The sequence below is a fragment of the Nanorana parkeri genome, unplaced genomic scaffold (assembly GCF_000935625.1).
Source record: "Nanorana parkeri isolate BGI_ZX_2015 unplaced genomic scaffold, ASM93562v1 scaffold558, whole genome shotgun sequence".
Lineage (NCBI taxonomy): Eukaryota > Metazoa > Chordata > Amphibia > Anura > Dicroglossidae > Nanorana > Nanorana parkeri.
Window position 1 is genome coordinate 36,856 of NW_017306826.1, and position 21,272 is coordinate 58,127.

Below are 21,272 nucleotides of genomic sequence, written 5' to 3' on the forward strand. Positions count from 1 at the left end.
AAAACAGTTCCCCCCCCCCCCCCCCCCCCCATCCCTCACTGCTCTATATGGCTTCAAAATAGGATTCCACCATCCACCTGTCTGTAATGCATCCAATTCAGCTTATAAATAATAATAACTAGTATGAAAGATGCCAGTGTACAAGTGTGGTCTGCGAATTGTGAAGTAGATAATAACAAAACACCTCATCGTATAATTGTCCTAAAATGTTTAGGTCAATTTCATACACAGCTTTAAACCCACTGTAGTAGTGACACACAGTCAGTTGAAAAGCTGGGTTTATTTTTTGGGCCATATAAATTACTAAAAAGGATTAGGTATGTGGATATTGTACATGGTTCATAGTTTATATTGAATATAACCATTACTAACAAAGTACACCTCTTAAAATAAACCATTTAGTTAAATGTATGTTGACAAACTCACCTCTCCCATGACTGCTATTGGTGATTCTCCAGTTGCCTGAGCAACCCGGTGTTCAACTAAATAAAACATGTATTCATCATAGAGGAGGCGAATCAGATGGAAAGAGCCAAAGCTAGCAGCACTGCGCAAGGTTAAGTCGCGAATAACCATGGAGCTGTAAGAGAAACAAAAATACAAAGATTTAAATGCTAGCAAGCCACTTTGTGTAGGACTATCAATGTAAACATACATTTAATGAGAATGCTTTTTAACATTTTTGGCTAAAATTAGGTACCTCGGCTTATATTCGGGACGGCTTATACTCGAGTATATACGGTAGTCATATAACAGTATTGCTTCATTTATTAAGTATGCAAGACCTCAGAATGACAATAGGGAGCCGGAAGAAATTAATTATCTTTGTCATATTCCCTAACAGATATTATGAGAAAAGAAGTTCTTACAAATTAAAAAACAATCTTCATTTAAAAAAAATAATAAAACCAGGTATTATGGCATTTACAAATTATCATGACCAAAGATTGTGAAAAAGAACTATTATCTATTATGGTCTAGGACAAGACCATATTCTTATGCCAAAAAGAGGTGTGAATTTTGATAGGGTTTTATTACAATCAGAATGTAAATTGAGATATACATTAAAAGCTATGGAACATCCTGGTCTGAATGAATAGTTTTGGTCCTTTTTATAGCATGATAGAATCTAATAAATAGTTATTTATTGTAATTATTAAATGTATTGCACCCTTGGTGGTGCCTGTTTTGGGGGAGTAATCTGTGGGATGGGTACATCCGGAGTTTGATGCTCCTTTCCTGTTTTTCTAGCATTATGCAACCAATATATGGGTGGAGCAATATACAGTATGTATGTATTGATCTTACATGATACATAATTTTATTACAAGATCATCTTTATCACTTGAGCCGCATTTGCATCCTAGAATAAAGGACTTTTTCTTTCCAAGAAACACATTGGATGAAATTCTGCATATGTAAGTTTCTTTTGATGTATACAATAATGATTAAATAATTTTTATTTTTTTAGGATCTATGGGCAAGATAATTTTGTAAATGCCATAATACCTGTTTTTGTGTGAAAACATACAAATTGGCAATACACTTTATGTAAATGTTTATGTTTGCATACCACAAATCATTCCTTTGAAGTTTTGATACTTATGATGTAATCACAAGAAACAACAAAGGGCACTTGGGTTATATAATTCAAATCAATTATGGTAGCCTGCAGGAGCGTCACGTGGCCGGGTGTCACCCGGAGCATCATGGCGCATGCGCGACCATCTAATTGACGCCTGCCGGTGGCCATCTTGGTGATGAGAGAGGAGGGGACGTTCACCCGGCAGAATGAGGTATGCCACCAGGTCCCCTCGTCTCTCCTGACACTGTGGGGCTCTCGGCCCATGACCGAGTGCCCGACTTTTTAGAGGGGGTGACACCAAAATGACTGTCAGTAATTTTGGTGTCACCCCTCCAATGGTGTCACCCGGGTGCGGGCTGCACTCCCTGCACCCCCTTGTGATGCCGCTGGTAGCCTGAACTTTGAAAAAATAGGATTTTTGGACATACTGTAAAATCCTTTTTTTGGAGTTCATTAGTGGACACAGTGTTAATTCTGAGACAAGAGGGTTATACTGCTGAAGTATCAAGACCTAACCGAACCTCTTCAGAGTATGAATACTTTCATGGAGATTGGCAGACAAGGCCCATGCCAATCCTTGATGTTCACAGAGGCCAAAAAATTGCCCTGGTTGGAGCAAAGCAATGAGAAGGAATGACTGGCCTATTAGATTCCATGTAGACTTTTTTTCAAGATGTTGAGTGCCTTAAAATCTGGAGTGGGGTAAATGCCCACTTTTGCTTTGGGCACAGTGAACAGATCTGAGTAGAGACCCTGAACTTCTCTTTTTCCAGAACCATGGCTATGACTACCTGAGAGAGGAATTGTGCCAGAGCAGCGTAGAGGTCTGCCTGCTTGTCTTTGCGGGGATGTTGGCAGGCTTGACAATATTAAAGTGACACTAAACTCAGGAGGCAATTCTTAAAAATGCATTCACGTACCTTAACTATGAACAATAATGTATCTTATTTGTTTATCACTCAGCTGTAGATCCTCAAATCATCTCTGAATTGGTGCTGACACTGTCCTTCCTTCTGGAGGGTGGCTACTTTTGTTCCCCATGGTCCCTGTGTGTGTTGTAAAGTAGTCATCGCTTGAAACTCGCTCCCGTGATGGACTACAATCTCACATTTGGTTTACTAATTTGTATTGGGATTGTAGTCCATCATGGGAGTGAGCTTGGGGTGGTGACTACTTTACAACACACACAGGGACCATGGGGAACAAAAAGTAGCCACCCTCCAGAAGGAAGGACAGTGTCAGCACCAATTCAGAGATGATTTGAGGATCTACAGCTGAGTGATACACAAATAAGAACATTTTTGTTAATAGTGAAGGTACTTGAATGCATTTTTAAGATTTAACTCCTGAGTTTGGTGTCACTTTAAGTGGGGTGGGGGTAGAGTTTGAAACTCTAGGTTGTGGCCTCTGAAAACTACTCCCATGACTTATCCATTTAAGATTTGGGAAACCAAGGCTTGTGGTGGAACTGAGTTCCTGGATTAACCTTGGATCTAGAGGAGTGGGAGAAAAGAAAGAAACTCTTTTTAGCTTCCGAGGTCGAAGATTTTCCAGTCTGAGGCTGAGCTTTTTTTTGCTGGGGCTAAAGAGTGATTTTCCTCACGTAATGTCCTTGATAATGTTGTCCAGAGAGGCACCAAAGATGCTCTTGCCATCTACGGCATGTACAGGTGTTTTTTGCACCGATGTTCTACAGACCCGCATATGAGCCAAAGAGCACTTCACATATGTACAGACAGGAGACCCATTCTAGATATCAGGTGTATGATATCCGCAAGTCCAGGAACACAAGAGTACAGGACAACAGGTAAAAAAAATTACATTTCTTAGAGAACTGAATGATCAATGAGGATTGAATCAGGATCTCTAAACATATCCTTGGACCACACATCCAGGGCCTGGCATATAGACATAACAGCAATAAAAGGTTGCAGAGCAGGGCCAGCTTGGGAGAATAAGGCCTTAGAAAGACCTCCCAGTCTTTTATCAACAGGATCTTTAAACACTTGAATGTCCTCAACAAAAACAATCAGAGTCTTAAGAAAGGAAATGGCCGGATCCACAATGTAAACAAACCACTTCTTAAGGAACTCCTCCTCAATGGGGTACTGTTGGGCAAAATGCTTGAGAGGAGTGAAGAACTTATCTAGATTACACCAGTCACCCTACAAAAAAGGTCTCAGTAGAGGGTGTACTGCCAAGCTGTGCGCTTTTGAGGGAGCCAGGACTAGTAACTTAGAATTCTCTAGACATGTGCGCACTGCATCAAAAGGGACTTAAATGGTATCCTTGAAGAAAAAGGTGTATTTTTTAAAGAAATTTGCTGACATGAGACTGGGTACGTCTCTTATGCAAAAAATAATCTCCTACATGCCTGTTAGAAATTTGTTTTCTGTGCACTGAGCTGCACATGCGCAGTGCTGGAGGGGATTGTTTGCAAGATTTTTTTTTTATAAGAAACACTTTACATCTGCAACCAAGTGTACAGAGGCAGATGCAGGCTAATTCAGAGCCAGACTGTGAAAGAAAATAAGAAGAAACACGCTTATGTTCCATGTGTTCTGAGCCAGCCAGGCATTAACCCCTGTGGGGTTGCAGCTGGAGACAGTAGCACAATGAGCACACACCAGGCTCCAAAAGGGCAAGGCCCAGTGACTTACCATAGTGGTGGTCCAGAGGGTGCCCTATGGCCCCCATTTGTGGGCATGTAAAGCTCTCCGCAGCTGACTCGCACAATATGCGGGGTGCCTGGAAAGCACTCCAAAAAGAGCCCAGTGCACTAGGGTCACATTGAAAGCCATCGATGCATCTTCAGCATGGTGGCATTGGGGTACAGTCTTCAAGGCTATGATGAGGATCAGCCGATCTGGAAAACTGCAAGGAATTTGCTACTTGGCGCTGCAGTAAGCAAAGAAGCTTGATTGAAGAAAAAAATCTAATAGAAAGGATTTGCTACTCTCAGAGACAGAAGACATCTATTCATTTAAGACACTAGCATAAAACTGGAGCATTATGGGAGTAGGAGGGGTTATATCTGACTAGCAGATTTGTTTGATAAATATAATAGTTTTGTGCTTTGTAGTGCAATGTTAATATGACCTTACTTCAAATGTTTTGTTTGAAAGGTCTACATTTGTACAGTTTTAAGTGATCCTTAGAAATCCTGATACAGACCTACTGAGCTATGAGCTAGATTACACCTTATAAAGAATTGGTTGCTTTGCCCTGCATTGAGGGCAGGAAGTACTATGTATTTTCTTTGATCATGGTGGCTGAAGCAGCTGGGGAGCAAAAGAGGGGTGACTATGTGCTGTTTGGGAGGGTGGATAGTTCAGTGGCAACCCAGGGATACTGCTAGGCACAAAGCAATGGCAGGAAGGCTTAGAACCTCTTTTTAAAGCAGGAATACAGAATATTTACCAGCATTTAAAACATCACACACCGAAAAGGGTCAACAAAACTCAATGCTACTATTGGATCAGGAGCCTGCTAACCAAGGAATTGATTCCCCCTTAGTTACCACTGTTATTACTGAAGTTATAGAAAAGCATTTCTGACGGTAACATGTAAAAACACCATACCTGTATCACTATCATCTGTAAGTGGCCAGTGACATGTCAAATAACAGCACCAGACTCCTTCACTGTTAATTTGAGATGATGGCCAATGACATGTCACATAACAGCACAAGATTTTGTCACTGATAATTTGCCTTTGACTTGTGCACATCTCTGTTGTAGGGCACCACTTTACAGGAGATTTTTACTCTGGCTCATGGCTGCTTTTGTAGTACTACAGCAATAGAATTATACATTTTAACTACCTTTTCTTATACAAAACACTATAGCTATAAGAACAAACATTACATATTTGCATTCAATTTTACCTGTAAAATGACCATTTAAGTAGGAACTGTCGTGCTGCCTTCGGAAAGCTGGGCCTCCCTTCATAAGGTTTCAGTGCTTGTGTCACCACATTATCCAGCCAGGCAGCCCACTGCTCCAAAGTGCTTTGCTGCTGAAGAGTCATCTTGAAATCTGTTTCTAATCTCTGCACCATGTTATCGTCACACTGGCACACCCAGGAAGCCTGTTCCTGTCACAAACCATCACATCATTATACATTACACTTTCAAGAGGTGAGTGGATCTATTAAGCATATTGAACTCATTGCTCCAAAAGGTACTTGAAGAGGTATGCCAGAGCTATTTATTGTAAGTATTGATCAGGTAGTCTGTAGTCTAGGCTCTAGGGTATAATAGTTTTATTATTTAATTGACTTAAATAATGGCAGAATTATTTAAAAATGGAGGAAATGAAAAGTGGAGGTAAATAGGAGGCAACCAATTATAATTCAGCTTTCCGCATGAGTAACAGACATCTTTCTTTACATGTATCTATAGCCAAAAAATGTTTTGGGGTGGAGTAGGAAAGAGCTAAAAACTTTGTCAGGTTTATATTACTGTCTGTGTCATCTCTGCTGTGTTGAGTCACCCTCTCTATTTGTGTTGAGGACAGCTGTCACCGGCACAGGTAGGGAGAAGAAATCTTCCAATGGGAACACTTATTCCACTGAAAAGAGGGAATTTCCTTTTACTATGAAGAGATTTCTTCTTTCTTTCTGTTCTGTCTCAGGATAGGAAATATAGGGAAAATTCCCCAGTAAGAAAAAAAAAATGGCTTAAAGATATACTTGACCCCGTTGAGGGGTCGGCAAGAGTTTGATCGTAATTTAACTGTTGATTGCTACCATGTGTGGTAGATAGCAACCCTGCTATACAAGCTGCCAGCTCCTGACCCGGTCCACAACGTTACATACCTCAGATCAGTACAAGACCCTGTACTTGGCACACATGAGGCAAATACTGAGGCTGTACAAGAACTACTATATTAAATAAAAAATTGCAGTTATGGACTTTAATTGTTGCCTAAAATCTGAAGCTAAAAATCTTAATTTTATCCAATTGACAGTTTAAGATTCAACATTAGCAAGGCTTATTGTACAATGGTACGGCTGGTCCAATCAATTACATATTCAAATTACTGTAATGTTTTTATTTCTTTTGTTTTATAATAACCAAGTTACTTCATAATCTTATACTGGCATTTGCTAGTAAAATAGTTAAATTGTCTGGACTTTCACACAATCCATACAAATTGTCGAGAGATGCATTTTTACATTGAGCATCTATTTTGCTTTACCTGGACATTGGCGAAGTCCACGCGATTGAGGTCATTGAGCATCTGGTTAATCTGAGATGTGTTCTGGAGCACAGCACGAGCTGCCTGAGCCAGGTGATTGAGAGATGTATATCTTCGCAGAGTTTGGGCAAAGGCACTTACAGCAGCAACCTGTCGAAACAAATCATTGAATCACTAAAATCAGCATCAAGAAGGGGATATCTTTGTCTTCTAAACAAGTGGTCACGAACCTTGGTTTGTGTCATTCTCTGTGGAATATTACTCATGGCACTAGAGAGCCAACCTTCAAGGCTTTTTGCAAAATTACGAACGGCTTGGGTCAAGGCACCTTTAGAAGACAGAAGACATATGTGTTTCCAATCTAAATAATCATTTAAAATATTACACCAATGAGCAGTGTTTTTTTATTATATAATTTGAATAAATGTAACAGTATATATCAAAAAGGTTGTTGCCCTCAAAATAAGATATTGAATAAAAATGAAACCATTGTGTGTGTTAAAAAGACAGATGTGTGCTAATTAATGGTAAACTAAAAGTCTAAAAGTCATCTTCTGAGGAGCAGCAAAGTAACAGTCTAAAAATCCACTGAATCACAGAACCATATAAATACCAAACCATATACTGGCTCCAAGTAGTCTCAGGCATGCCTCCTCTACTAGAGGAAACTGAACAACCTGCAACTGCCTTGTATAAACCTGGAGGAAACTTTACAATACAATAATCTAAAGGTTAAAATTTGGCTAGCTTATTACAGTTTAGAAAATGTTTCTACTGATTAATTCATTAACTAACCTATCACAACCCAAAGTCTTATCAGAACCTAAAAGAAACAGAAAAGTGGGATCCTTACAGACAAGAACTTGCCTGGCAACTGTCAGGCAGTAAGAGCCAAAGGGGGTGATTTACTAACCTAAACACACGCACGCACTAGGTGCGTGTGATTTTTACACAGCAAAACGTATTTATCAACCAAAAAGTCTCTAAAAGCATATTTCCACTAATGCCATATATTGAAAAATCATGCACATGATGGATATATAATGCTGCTTCCCAGTTTGGACAAAAATGGTTAGCTCATGCATTTACATTCCTGCATTCATCAACGCAAGCAACACAATGTAGAGCTAATTTACACAACATCACCTTGCAATTCATGCAGGGCTTTGCACAACACACTACAACTACAACTGCTGGGTATGTACACACTACAAAGGTGTCTAGATTCCACCAATAGATCATGCTGGGAGGGAACACACTACAGAGGTGTATACTTGTTCGTGGCGTGTTTATAAGGTTAGTAAATCAACCCCAAAGGCTCTGCTCCTTTTACTTGTTTAGCAGACATCTCCATTGCCAGTTTACAGAGCCCCTGGTGATCTACCTTGGTAACCACTAAAGTCCCACAAACCACAATGATATAATTGAAGGTAAGATTCCACATATGTTTAACAGTAAAGAATTTAATTATATGAGTTTTGAAAATAAGAACAGTGACAAAGTAAACTGCAGCAGTTCTTTTTGTTGCTTCTATTTTTCACCAAAATCAATCTCAGCCCTTGGGTGTCTAACTTTGAGTTACTTCTTTTTCTTGAACTATTAAGATATGTAAAAAAAAAAAAAAGAGTTTATATCCACAAACTGCCCTTTGATCAACTAATAACTTTTCATGGCATTTTCTGTGCAGTAAACCTCACAACACAATTAAAGGAGATATCATTTAAAACTGGCAATTTACAGTGCACAGCAGCAGTAGTAAATTGGGCAAGTGGTCAATTATTGCAGTCAGCATTGTCCACCCATGTCCAAAAGTACTGTAGATATTAAAACGGCATTTTTAATATGTAGATCATATAAGACCCTTCCATAGTGTAGCCATTTAAGCGATTTCTTTATTAAGAAAAAAATATTGTAAATGGTCAAAAGGTTGGATGGGCAGTACATGCTGACACTAACATGCTGGTACAGGAAGGGAGAGAAGCACTGGCGGGAGGAGAAGCAGTGGTCTGGTGAGCGGATTTCCAGTGATTTTATATAAGGGGAAATTTTATATTTTTGTTACTTTTTTTGAAAGTGTGTAAATGTATTAATGTGAAATAATAATACAAATATATTAAACCAAAAAAAAAAACACCTGTTTTTAATAAAGAAATCTCTTAAATGGCTGCACTATGGCAGGGTCTTATATGCTTTCTTTGAGCTCTGGGGGACTGGATAAGTAGTAATATGAACTTGGAAGTGTAAAGGGTGGCAATCTTCTGAGGATTATTACCAGTCAACTATTGGAAAAAAACAGCTGGCTGAATGTATATGCAAGAACGGGAGTAAAACGGAAGCGTTTATACCAAATTGCTACAGATATTTAGCATTCAATGGCCCATCTATAATCTGAGTTGCCATTGCATTCTGGTGAGTGTGGAGGAGGAAACGGAACACAGAGGTGTTTGTTTTATTATTTCACTAAAGAGCACAATTGCTGGGTTGTGGACATTTTTCTATCTTTGAATAAGAGGACTTTTTCAAGAATTTATACCGCAGTGCAGATTTGTATATATATCTTGTGAGCTGAGGTTTTTTTTCCAAGTTTAGCACAGCGGCTAGATAAATATACTGTATATGATTAGGGGTAAGTCACTGATAGGAGCGCAGGTTATATTAGATTATATTTTTTTGTAAAGCTGTCCCTGTGATGATAGGGCTAAATGGGGTTTGTCCATACATGCGCAAAAGACTTTGGGACTGGCCAGGCCAGTTTCCAGCATTGGCTGTGTAGGTCCCTGTGGGTTGCTCAGTGTGGATCTGCCAGGAGCATTGACAGGCGTCTATAAAACCTTGAAGGAATGGATGGGAATTCTTTGAAGGATACATTTATAGAAGTAAAATGATCTTTTAAGTGGCTCATATACTTTTATATGGCATGTGGAGGGCCAACCAATAAAATATATGTGCTGGTGTCTTATGGTGCATATGCTTCACTTTAACTGTTGGGGTCTAGTGTTTTTTAATGACTACAGCTTTAGGCTCCATTCACAATAAAGCAATTGCAATTCAGCACTTTTTTCGCACGATCATACACTGCTACAAGCACAATTCGAACGCGCGGCAACTGCCCAGAAAATCGTGAATGTACCTTTTCTCGCGTTGCAGGTTTTTGTCCGCGCGTACGAACTCGCAGATGTGGATGTTTCACATTGGAATGCATTGACTTTTGTGCTTTGCACGTTTCCGCGTGTATCTATAGGCGCGGAAACACACAAAAAACGCTCAGGTGTGAACCAGGGCTAAGTTTATGTGCTGATTTACCAATTTTTGTGTGTACAAATGCCAGGTAGGCATGTCTCTTTTTTCAGTTCTCTGTTAACAGCATATCAGATTACGCAGCATATGACTGACTTATAACCTGCAGTAGATGTTTGAAATTGATTAATTGAGATCATTACTGATCCATACAAAATATTTCTCTTTGTGTATGGTATACAAATAAAAACATTTGATGCTACAGTTTTATATTGCGAGTCCACTTTCATAAATGAAAAACCAAAGTGTGTGATAAATTATTCCTTTTATTTTTTTTAATTCAACACTTTTTTTGTGTAGTTGCAACTGAAGGTCATAAGTTTGTTCATGTAGTGCAAAGCTGTAGGCGTTAAACTGTTCTGTGCTATATTGCATATAATAAGCCTTGCGCAATACAGGCGTACACATCAATTGAAAGCAGCTTTGTTTGCCACAAGGTTCTTTGGGATTACTGCTCTTCAGAAAATCACATTGACTTTCAAATTCCTGCTGCTTGGCTTATGGGCAGAATACAGACACACAGGCAGTGGTACAATAATGACTGGAAGGACAAAATATTGTAACCTGTAAGCTTTGAGCACAAATGCTACATTCATGGGAGTAAAAAAAAGATTATCTGTAATCTCCATTAGCAAGATTACCTGCTTTTGACATGGATGGTGTACATTTTTTTAGAGGGAGAAAATGTTTTACACAAAATGTGTAATTAGACCACACTGACCACGTTTTACGTAGGAGTACTGGCTACTAAATAAGAGCAAGCAAGGGTACTCAGTCAGACCTTGAATGTGCTGGTTTATACCAGTGCATCAGTATAAGGTATGCTCTCAATAAAATGTTCAGGGCCAGCAGTTATTGTACCCATACTGTTCTACCATAGATGAGTGTCATGACACATTTTACTGAACCAATCAAAAGATAACATTACTTGTACCTAAACAAACTGAAAAGAAAAATGGAGCTATTGCAAGAATTCACAAAACTATAGATGTATATTTATAGAAAACCTAGGTTATGGTTATGTAGAAATAAAAGGCAGTTATGGGGATGGTGCTGGCAGTTTATTCACTTGCTGTACGGTGTCTGTGCTGTATTCACTACAAGTGCAATATTTTGATATAGGAAAACTGTACACACAGTACAAAAATGAAACCAACATCAAGAGAGCCCTGTGCTGCATTTACAAGTGAAAAGCAATTTCGTATGCCCAGTTATGCTCCAGATACACTTCACAGCCTGCACAGTTTTCTGCTCCCAAAATGAGTACTTTGCTGTGCCACAGCTGCAGGCTGCCACCTCCCTCTATGAAATTTAAATTATGCAGCGCCCACAACAATCAATAAACGTGTCAATGTCACAGTAAACTGTGAGCTAATCGTGAACCCATGAAATATACAAATTTGAATCAATATATCATCAATGAATATAAAATACAGTCAAAAAATACAATAAAAAAAATATAAAAGAAAGAACTTAAATGGAACAAAATTCATTAAACATTGACACGTTTATTGATTGTTGTGGGCGTTTCATAATTTAAATTTTATATGATTTGACCTAAGGGTCGGTTTTTGCTGCAGCCTTCAAATTATTTCACATTAGCACGTACATTTTAGAATACTTGCATTTCACTTATCCAGCGCAGAATCACTAAAACATATACACCTCCCTCTATGAACCAGCCCAACCCACTTGTCTGCAGCGTGAACACAGCTCAGTGCTTGCTATATGAAAGACTGAAGGTCCTACACTAAATATACTAAATTGTTGTTTACTGTCAACAAGGCAGCAAAAGACTGCTTAAACCTAGATATTTTTTAAGGGCAGCCATTAATGAATGTTAAAAGCTGATTCTCAGCGATTAACAGCCCTCTAAAGCAGCAAATAACTCGTCACGTACAGTGTACGTGACAAGTCATTTGGTCCCTTTGTGGCTGGACGTACAGTGTACGTCTCCCGTCACGAAGGGGTTAAAGTACAACTATTGTCAAATTATAAAATCATCTGTGTTATATAGGCTACCCATACCAGTAAGACTGGGCTCTCTGTACCCCCTGGAAAATTTTGTAAACATCTATTGATCCAGCCAATGGAACCACCGAGTAGGAACTTCCTTTGATATGGTAAAATCACTGCAGCATTGCCATTCCTACTGCTACTGTAGTTGCTTAGATGCTGGCACCATCAATAGTTCTATCATGAATAGCCATGTCTGGCTTTGCCCAAAGCCCTTTAGATTGATGCAACATTCCTGTATTTGCAGGAGCTTGCTGTATCTGCCTGGGAATGCCTGTTTATCCCTCTGATAGGAAAAAACCCTGAAGATTTGAGATGGACTTTAATGGATAATGCCAACATATACCAAGTAAAGTAATTTAATATAATTTGATACCTACCTGAACACCATCCCTACATGGACTCTGGACTCCTACAATGGAAAATGCTACACAATGTATTACAGAAATGTTGTGGTCCTTGGTTTCATGGAATGCAGCACACCATTGCTTTTTATTGGCTCTTTGATTCATTGACTTTGCTAATTAATGATATGTCAGATTGAAGAATAGTTCCCTGCCACCCCTTCACTCCCTTTCTGAAAGTAAACTATAAAGAACAATCATGCATTCTAAATGCTATATTTATGTACATATTTGGTCTGATGATGACCATATACATTAAGTGTAATTCAGTTGTGCCTGCTTAATCTAACCAATTTTACTATTAAAATGTATAACACATAGAAATTAATGTTTGCTGTTTATTTAGGATTAATCAATATTTATTTAGGCACTTAGCAGATACTCCAAGTGCCAGTGATATTCTAGAGAAAAAAAAAACTATTGCCAAAGTATATTTATTCCAGATGGTTAACGTTTTTACCCCTGAAGACCTCCTCAGGGTGGTTTATTGACCTTGTAAGTAACCTGCAGAGATTCTTATTTGCCAACACTGCTAAAGACAGTATCAGCAAACACCCATTTGATGTTTATGAGTACTTTCCCCTAGACAAAATAGGGTAAGCATGCAACATTAATTTATAAAAGGGCATCCTAGGATGTTGGCTATCTCAATGCTCCCATGTCAAGGCAGGATCATGAACATCTTGAGGTGGACATCTGTGAGACCCTTGACTTCCACCCAACAAAAGATTAGGCCCTGTCTTTCTGGCACCCAGTGAAGTTTTGTAATTTAACAGTTAAGTGGTGGTGGTGGTGCTGCGGTACCAGAGCTTAGTCTCAACATGTACATCCTGGGCCTAGGATCCACTAATAATCATGCCTAGAATATATCTTACTAGGAATTGGTCTTAGGACATCGGGAATGAGGATCTCCACCAAAGCTTGGTACATCACATGGTCACAGTTGCACATCCACTTCAGAATCGATTCATTTTTGCAGAGCAAAATCAACTTTGACTTTGGCAGTCTGCTTTCCATTTCACTTAAGTTGCTAGAAACAGAAATAAAAATGAGATGTAAATGTAATCTATCCCTATGTGGTAGCAGTATGTCGCTCAATTTCAAGTACATTTTTCACAAAAAGAACATAAATGTGTAAGAGAAAAATCAGAAAAGTCAATGGAATGGAACACATCTGCTATAGAAATAATACCATTGTTAAAGAATGTATAGCCTTTTCGTGTGAAAAGGATCAACTTCTAGCAGATAATCGTATCAATGCCTGACAAAACTCCCTTTCTGTACAAAGTTCATGATTACATATGTACATGACAGCAGCCATAATTGTCATTAAAGATGAAGTCCGACCCTATATTCTTTAGCACAGCTCAACTGAACTGCCACAGCATATGTTGCTTTTAATTCTTTTAATTCCATGCTTCTGTGCGATGTAGAAACTGAGTTACAGACTTTGCCAGTTCACTCCTCTTAATTCCCGACCATGCTCTGCAAAGATGACGGACTTTTGATTGACAGCTCCTATCTCACTGTCCCTGCACTTTCCAGACACAAGTGAGGTCACAGGAAGGGAGCATGCTCTCACAGGAATCAGCACAGGCATTAGAACTGGAAGAGGAGCCTTGTTTTGTGTTGGGAAAGTGCAGAGACAGATAAGAGCTGTCAAGGGTCCGTCTGCTTTGGAGAGCAAGGTCGGGAATGAGGAGTGAACGCTCAAAGTCTGTAACATTTTTTCTACTTAACACAGAAGCATGGGATAAAAAGCAATATACAATGCAGGAGTTAGGTGACTGAGCTGTGAAAAATAATACAAGATGACTTTAAATACTCTGGCTATGCTTCCTGCTTTGCAGTGGTGCATAACGGATGTGCTTCACTGCTCCTTCTCACAGTCAGTCAACATTGAATAAGTTGCGCTCCCTACATGGCAGACAGGTAGAGCACGGAGACTGAATGAGGCTGAGTCAAATACACAGCTTCCTCTAGTGGTTAGTGTAAAAATCTCCAAATGAAATACAATAACAAAAATAGTGATGGGCAAGCATGCAAAGATGTAAACTTTGCATGTATTATTAGTTAAACTATTCAATAATAACTTAAATATGTGCTCACTAAAAATATATTTAATTTTCCTTTAAATAGATAATATAATTTGTACTTTGCCAGAGTGGCAAAATACTATGGTGCATTTAAAAGCTGATACAGTCATTTCAGAACTCTTTTGCAATAAAAAGAAAACCCCTCAATAGTGTAAATTTATACAAACTGCTGCAGAGGAAAGAGAAGTTGCCCAAAGCCACCAATTAGGCTGAATATATATTTCATTGTGTAACTTGCACTTGGAAAAAGGAAAGACTAGCACTGCTATAAGGGAACCGCTCCTCTGGGCAGCAGCTCTTAAAATGTTAAGGGTCTTACCCAGACTCTGTAATGGTGGTTCCATCAGCTGTAGAGGTCGGAGAGTAACGCCAGAAGGTCTGCCACAGCTTCTCAATCAGGCTAAACTGCAAGTTTACAACAACATCCAGTATTGCCTGAACAACAAATTACAGGAGAATGTGAATGTTACTTATATAAATATGAAGATATACATTTATTATTGAATACAGTCGGCCAGTTAAACTTAGGATCATAATATAGAAATAAAAAAATGTTCCTGGAATTAATCGTTAGTTTTCACATTCCGAGTGATAACTGGACTCTGAATAATTAATTTGGGCAACAGGTAAAATCATGTTTTATGAATGACTTACAGTTATGTATTGAGCTGTGACAAAGAAAGGGTTTGCAACAGTTCCAAAATGAACTGTGCCCTCACAGTCCTATTCCATGGGATGATTTGAGCCTCCAAACAATACTGTATATACTTACCAACTTTGCAGCTTACATGCAGTACAATAGAGACACTATTACTATCAAAGCTGCTTTGGGTATTGATGCTCAGGATACACAGTATATGGGGCTAGCCAGTAGTGTAACAATTTTGGCTGCTTTTTGGAACAGTATGCATCACAATAATGTTCAGTCATAGATAAATTACCTGTGTCATGTGTATGTGTAAATGACTGGTTGTGCTTCTACAATTAGAAAAAAAGCCCATATATGTTTTTACACTGGTCATTGTAGCCTTAACATAACTATGGGAAGGCCTTCAGGTGGCTCACTCTACTATACCCATTCTTCCTTCTGTAGACACATAATGTAGTGCAGAAGTAGAATGGATTAAGTGTTTTTTTTTCGTATAAATTTTTATTGTAGGTAAAAGACAATAAAATAACATTACATCATAATATACAGTCATAGTACTTCAAGATACAAAACAATATAGTAGGCGTGGATCTGGACCTGGGATTCGACTGCAACAGCTTTAGGGGATTAATAGGCTGGGGGAGGCAAGTGTAGTCAGGCATGGATTCCAGAAAGATAAGGTATGCCAGGTAGGTACAATATGGCTTACAGCCATGTAATACCGCCTAGGTGTCTTGATGGTAAATACATACACAAAATCAGCAAAGAGGCTGCAGTACATAGGGACAACGCGGATAGGGCATATCCCAGGGATCGACGTACAATATGGTGGAAGTACAAATGATGTCTTGTAGGGAAACGACTTAGGGGAAAAGTGAGAGTCGGGGAAGAAGAGGGGTGAAAAGAAAAGAGTGGGTAGCGTCAGGCTGCGAGTGGGAAGAGGTTAAGTGCTATAGAGCTGTTACCATAATCCCCTATCATAGGATTAAAAGGTGATGGTTAATATCAGCGGGTAGGAAATTTTCTATCCGTGGGGGACCATATTTTCTCAAACTTTTGCATTGTATTTTCTGCTTGGGCCGCCCGCTTCTCATGCGACAACGTCCAATGCACATGCCATTTGAGGCTGGAAATACTGAGCGAGCTGGATAGCCATGACTTGGCTATCTCTCTTTTAGCCGCCGTCAAAACATGGAGGCTTAGTTTGAAGGATGCAGTAGATAGGCCTACCGGTTTACAATTAAGAAGAGCAAAGGTGGGATCTTTGGAATAATGACGAAAGTAAGGTAAATACCCGGTCCCAATACTTAGCAACTTTTGGGCACTGCCACCATATGTGGAAGAAGGTGCCCTGGTCCAGGCATGCCTCGGAAGCAAAGTGGAGAGGTTTGGGGTCGGAATTTGGCCACCCTTGCAGGGACCATATACCAGCGTAATAGTACTTTATAATTGATCTCCAACATACTGACACATCGCAAGCTAGATTTCGTGTTGACCCAGGAGTTTTGTCACTTATCTTCTCCCAGAGTAAACCCCATGTCTCGTTCCCATTGGCTTGTGTAAGAAGGGGCTGGGTGTTCAGGGAGTGTTAGGATGTATGTGTAGAGTGTGGAAATGATTCCAGGTGCATGGGGGTTGTCCTTACAGATCCTTTCAAAAGGACTGGGAGGACCAGGTGAGTCCAGGTGTTTCGTGTGGACATGAATTAAGTTCTTTATCTGGAGTTAGCGAAACAGTTCTCTAGTCGGTAGACCATAGTGTTCTCGTAGGTATGGGAAGGGTTTCACGCCCGATTGGGTCTGAAATTTCTCGAAATTCTTGAGTCTCTTATCTGACCATACTTTAAAGCTAGAGGGGTTAGAAAGCGCCGGAGGGAAGGTGGGGTTCCTCAAGAAAGACATTAGAGGTAAGTGTGGGGGAAGTGAGGGCCATTTTTTTATTTAAGGAGTCCCAAATGCGCAGCGAGAAGGAAGTGATGGGATTTAGTGCTGAGGGCCTCCGCTTAGGTTGAAGCCAGAGAAGGTTAGCTACTGAAGTAGTTGGGTGAAAGGAGTCCTCAAGCGTTACCCAGCGAGGAATTTCAGACTCAGCGTGGTATTTGGTTGGATTAAGTGTTTTAATGAAAGATATGAAAATCACATCCCTGCTGTTTCCAAGAAAATATTAACTTTGCCTTATGACTGTTATTTGCCAGTTCCTGAACAATTATTAAACACAATTTCAAGTGACACAAGCATAATATCAAAATGAAGTATGTTCATGATAACAGAGTTTCAACTCTTCAAGTTATGTTCAGTCCATCTCACAGATAACCATGACACACCCAGAATTAAAATGCATCTAGCTTTTTAGTTGTGTACATTATGTACGTGCTCCAACATAACTACCACATGGACAACAGCATTTCTTTGGTATTTTACAAAACACAGCATAGATGAGAGAATAAATAAATTGTAGTGTGGGAGTAGTAATTTTCGCATACACATAGGTGCCTTTTACCTCACAGTGCTCCCGATAAAGAGTCTGCAGTGACTTGATATCTTCAAAGGTTGTACCATCTGGCAGAGAAGAGATTTCAACTTCTGCAAATTCTGGAAGTGCTCTAGACGCATCTGTTGCCATAACAACATAATAGAAGAAAGATATTGTGGATGGTGCCAATTACAGCTTCATTAGGAAAATATTTAAGAAGCATAGCAAGACAGACATTCTAAAAGGTCACATTACTTAATGAGCAAAGGCTGGCAAGATTTTATTTTTATTCATTTATTAATGTTGCTATAAAAAATAGATAATATTTTTAAACAATCTCAGAGATATGTGTTCCACTGCACATGCATTTAACAAGTACAAACTATTAATATGGACAAGTGAAGCTGTATAACTTTGAAACACATAAACATACACACAAAAGAGGGTTCTTCCATAGAATAGTTTGTATCTTTACGAAAACTGTGCTGAGAAAAATACATGAGCTGTTTTACTTCTCTTCTGAAAACGCTAGTTGCCTGTTTCTGGTTTCATTACTTTCTTAACTGCTGACCATGTAATAAGTATGCAGCATGCAAAATCAGGGTGAAGACGGATCTAATAATCTGCATACTTGTTCCTAGTCAGTAACCCAGAAAATACTTACACTATTGGATTAGCATAACAACAAGTCAACCAGCATTCTTAGGTGGAAATGTTACCATGTATTTATCATGGTTTTCAGATCTCATACAGCTGCTCGTTGGGATTCCACTTTGCACTTTGTAAACCTTTAACATTTTACTTGGGATATTGCTTTCATTGTTCGCCAGTTATAGAATTACCAGCAATCACAAGATTAAAAAAAAAACTGGAGCAAATTATAGCAGCAGAGCATGTGCACGGAGCATATTTGATTAAAGAAAGACAACTAAAGTCTTTTAGTAAGAATGGTTAAGCGTTCTTTGAGACTGTGGAGGTTACAGTTAAGAAGATGAGCGGAGGGGATCCCATATACAAATGGGAACCCTTTGTTATAAAAATTAACTTTGTCCTAGTGATTTATCAGAAGTGGCAAAAAAAGTACCTTTTGTAGTGTAGTTAAAGGTGGAAATCATAATAAAAAGGAAGTGGTATAATAATGTCATGAAATATGGACTCGTTCCACACAAGTTACCCATTAACTTTGGTACGTGTATGGAAGGAAGTGCATCAGACCATGCTTGTGTTACCAACCCCAAACTACTACCATAACATTTGGCTTGTCTACAATATGACCCTCAACTGGCCACCCTTGTTTTCATCCTGTCCACCAATGAAAGAACAAGCTGCCTACTCTGACCATGACTTGCCTTAAAACATTGATCCTAAGCTGCCTGTTCTGACTTCAGCCTGTCTTGACACTAACTTCCTCTAGGTGACAATGCAACATTTGGTACACATAAATGCTGTGTCAACTATAGGGTGACAGTAGACTGCTTAAAATGTAGGGGTTATCATATTTTCCACATTACGAATCCATTAAGTGTATGACAAATGTAAATCATCAGAACAGTTATGCTGTAGAATCAGATATATCCAGGTCATGGTATGGGTAGTAGTAGCAGTTAGTCACATTCTATTTGACTTGTTTAATAAGGTTGAAGACATTTCTCTACTCATCTAGCTTCCTAAGTTCAAATGAGTGTCAGGTAAATACCCCAGCATTTACTATATACCTATCTGTAAAGGCAGATTTCAATTGTCCAAGGACATGGCCTTGAGTTGTGAAAAGTTGTAAACCCTGTTGTAATTAACATAATCCAAATCACCACAACGCCATGAAGTTTAGGAACATCTTCAAAACACTAAGGCCCAACTGAATGTGACAAACTACTAGCAAGGATGAAGAGTATAAAACTAGTTGTAGGAATTAAAAAACATGAACATATTATTCGCATATGCTCACCAATGAAATGTTAAAAGAGAACTATGAGGTAAGTGTTTTTCCCCATAGTTCTCTTTAGGGTCACGGGAGGACATAACCTCCTACCGTGACACAAAGCTCAGCTGCATGAGTGACAGATGGCTCTGCCTATCTAGAGGCAGAGCCAGCTGTGCCCACCCCCTCCCCCGTTCGTTCATCCACTCAGCGCTGGAGGATCAGACAGTCACTGCAGGGAGACGATCTAGTAGTGAGCATATCGGTGCATGTTTCTGCTCACTTCCCGATCGATAGAGCCGAAGCGTGACAGCTTCTTCTTTTTCACAGGTCTCTAACTATGGAACTCACTCACCTCATAGTTTTCCTTTAATATAAAAAGCCATTTCATCTGAAAATGTAATCTACCTGTCAAAATTACACTACAGAAAAGTTGACGACTAACTGCTGTGGTTTACTGCACCTAAAACTACAATAAATACAGTACATAAGAGAAAGTCCTTGTAAGGATCCAAGATGAGGGTTAGTCTTTTTTTAGGCACAGTGTGAAGAAGAGCTTTGTCTATCATCATAGACAGTCATGTTTGATATTATACACATAAAATTCGGGTTCCCAGCTTTCTGAAAGGAGTATTGCTGTTCTCAATCATCTTTTGGCAGAATGTATTTCTTGGCTGTGCAGCAAAATAGCAGCCTGTAAGATACTTGTTTGATCTGTACAGTATATCACACAGTGCTAAATAGGAACAAAACAAGCTTGCAGTCAAGTGGTCTGAAAACGAAATGACTGAGCATAATGTTAATTTCTTCAGGTAAAGAAATAGTGTGTGCATAAGCTCCAATTATGTTTAAGTATGACAATCCCTTTGTATAAGCACCCTTTCTTATTGTTATAGAATCACTGCAATGTTTAGGAGCTGTAAAACATCTTTAATTCACGAGAGTGTAGTAGAGTAGAATCTTATCCAGTGTAGTCTTTAGCTGGCTGTCTTTTTATGAATGCATGTCTTATTGAAAGCACTAAAACAGTGATGGGGATGTGCATAATGCCTTTAATCCAAAGCAACCAGATTTTACTGATTTATTGCTGGCTCTTTCTGTTCCACTACAGCTTATAGGTATCAAGATTCATGTTGATGTTATTATCAATGCAATCTAAATTACATTGCCATTGATTTTTTTTTTAACAAATGTTCACTAAAATTATTTATTTTGCCTTTATACCAAGCACAAAAACAACAGAATATTTTCCAACCTCACTTTTCTCTTCCTTTCAATGTTATAAAGAAAACTAAAAGTGATCAAAACATTTGAGTTCACAGGTACAATTAGAATAGGACTAGATTATTAAACATGTGTACGCAGCTTAAGAAAGCAAACCAACCAATTTAAGATAACCTTCCTTGGGAGAAACATAAAGCCTATAATAACTACTTCTCATTTTGCAAATGCAAGTTTTGTGGATGTTAGGTTTACGCTCTTGCTTTAATACTTTGTGTTTCTTGTCTGGAGCAAGTATGGGAACAAGGACACCTGACTTTACTCTGAGTTTCCTGATATGCATACTTGTTCCAGGTTATACGACTTAAACTTTATTGAACCCACTTTGCAAGTGTAATAGCCAGCGAACAAGC

General features: G+C 39.0%; 1 protein-coding gene across 1 annotated transcript in view; it reads right to left on the reverse strand.

Moving 5' to 3' along the window:
• RFX3 (regulatory factor X3) overlaps positions 1–21,272 on the reverse strand; it is a 220,370-nt gene that overhangs the window by 5,321 nt on the left and 193,777 nt on the right. The window contains exons 9-15 of the mRNA XM_018562046.1: positions 17,748–17,860; positions 14,919–15,034; positions 13,379–13,533; positions 7,017–7,114; positions 6,787–6,936; positions 5,472–5,680; positions 427–580 (exon numbers count right to left, since the gene is read on the reverse strand). Coding sequence (XP_018417548.1) covers positions 427–580; positions 5,472–5,680; positions 6,787–6,936; positions 7,017–7,114; positions 13,379–13,533; positions 14,919–15,034; positions 17,748–17,860 — 995 coding nt within the window. The remainder of the gene's footprint in view (positions 1–426; positions 581–5,471; positions 5,681–6,786; positions 6,937–7,016; positions 7,115–13,378; positions 13,534–14,918; positions 15,035–17,747; positions 17,861–21,272) is intronic.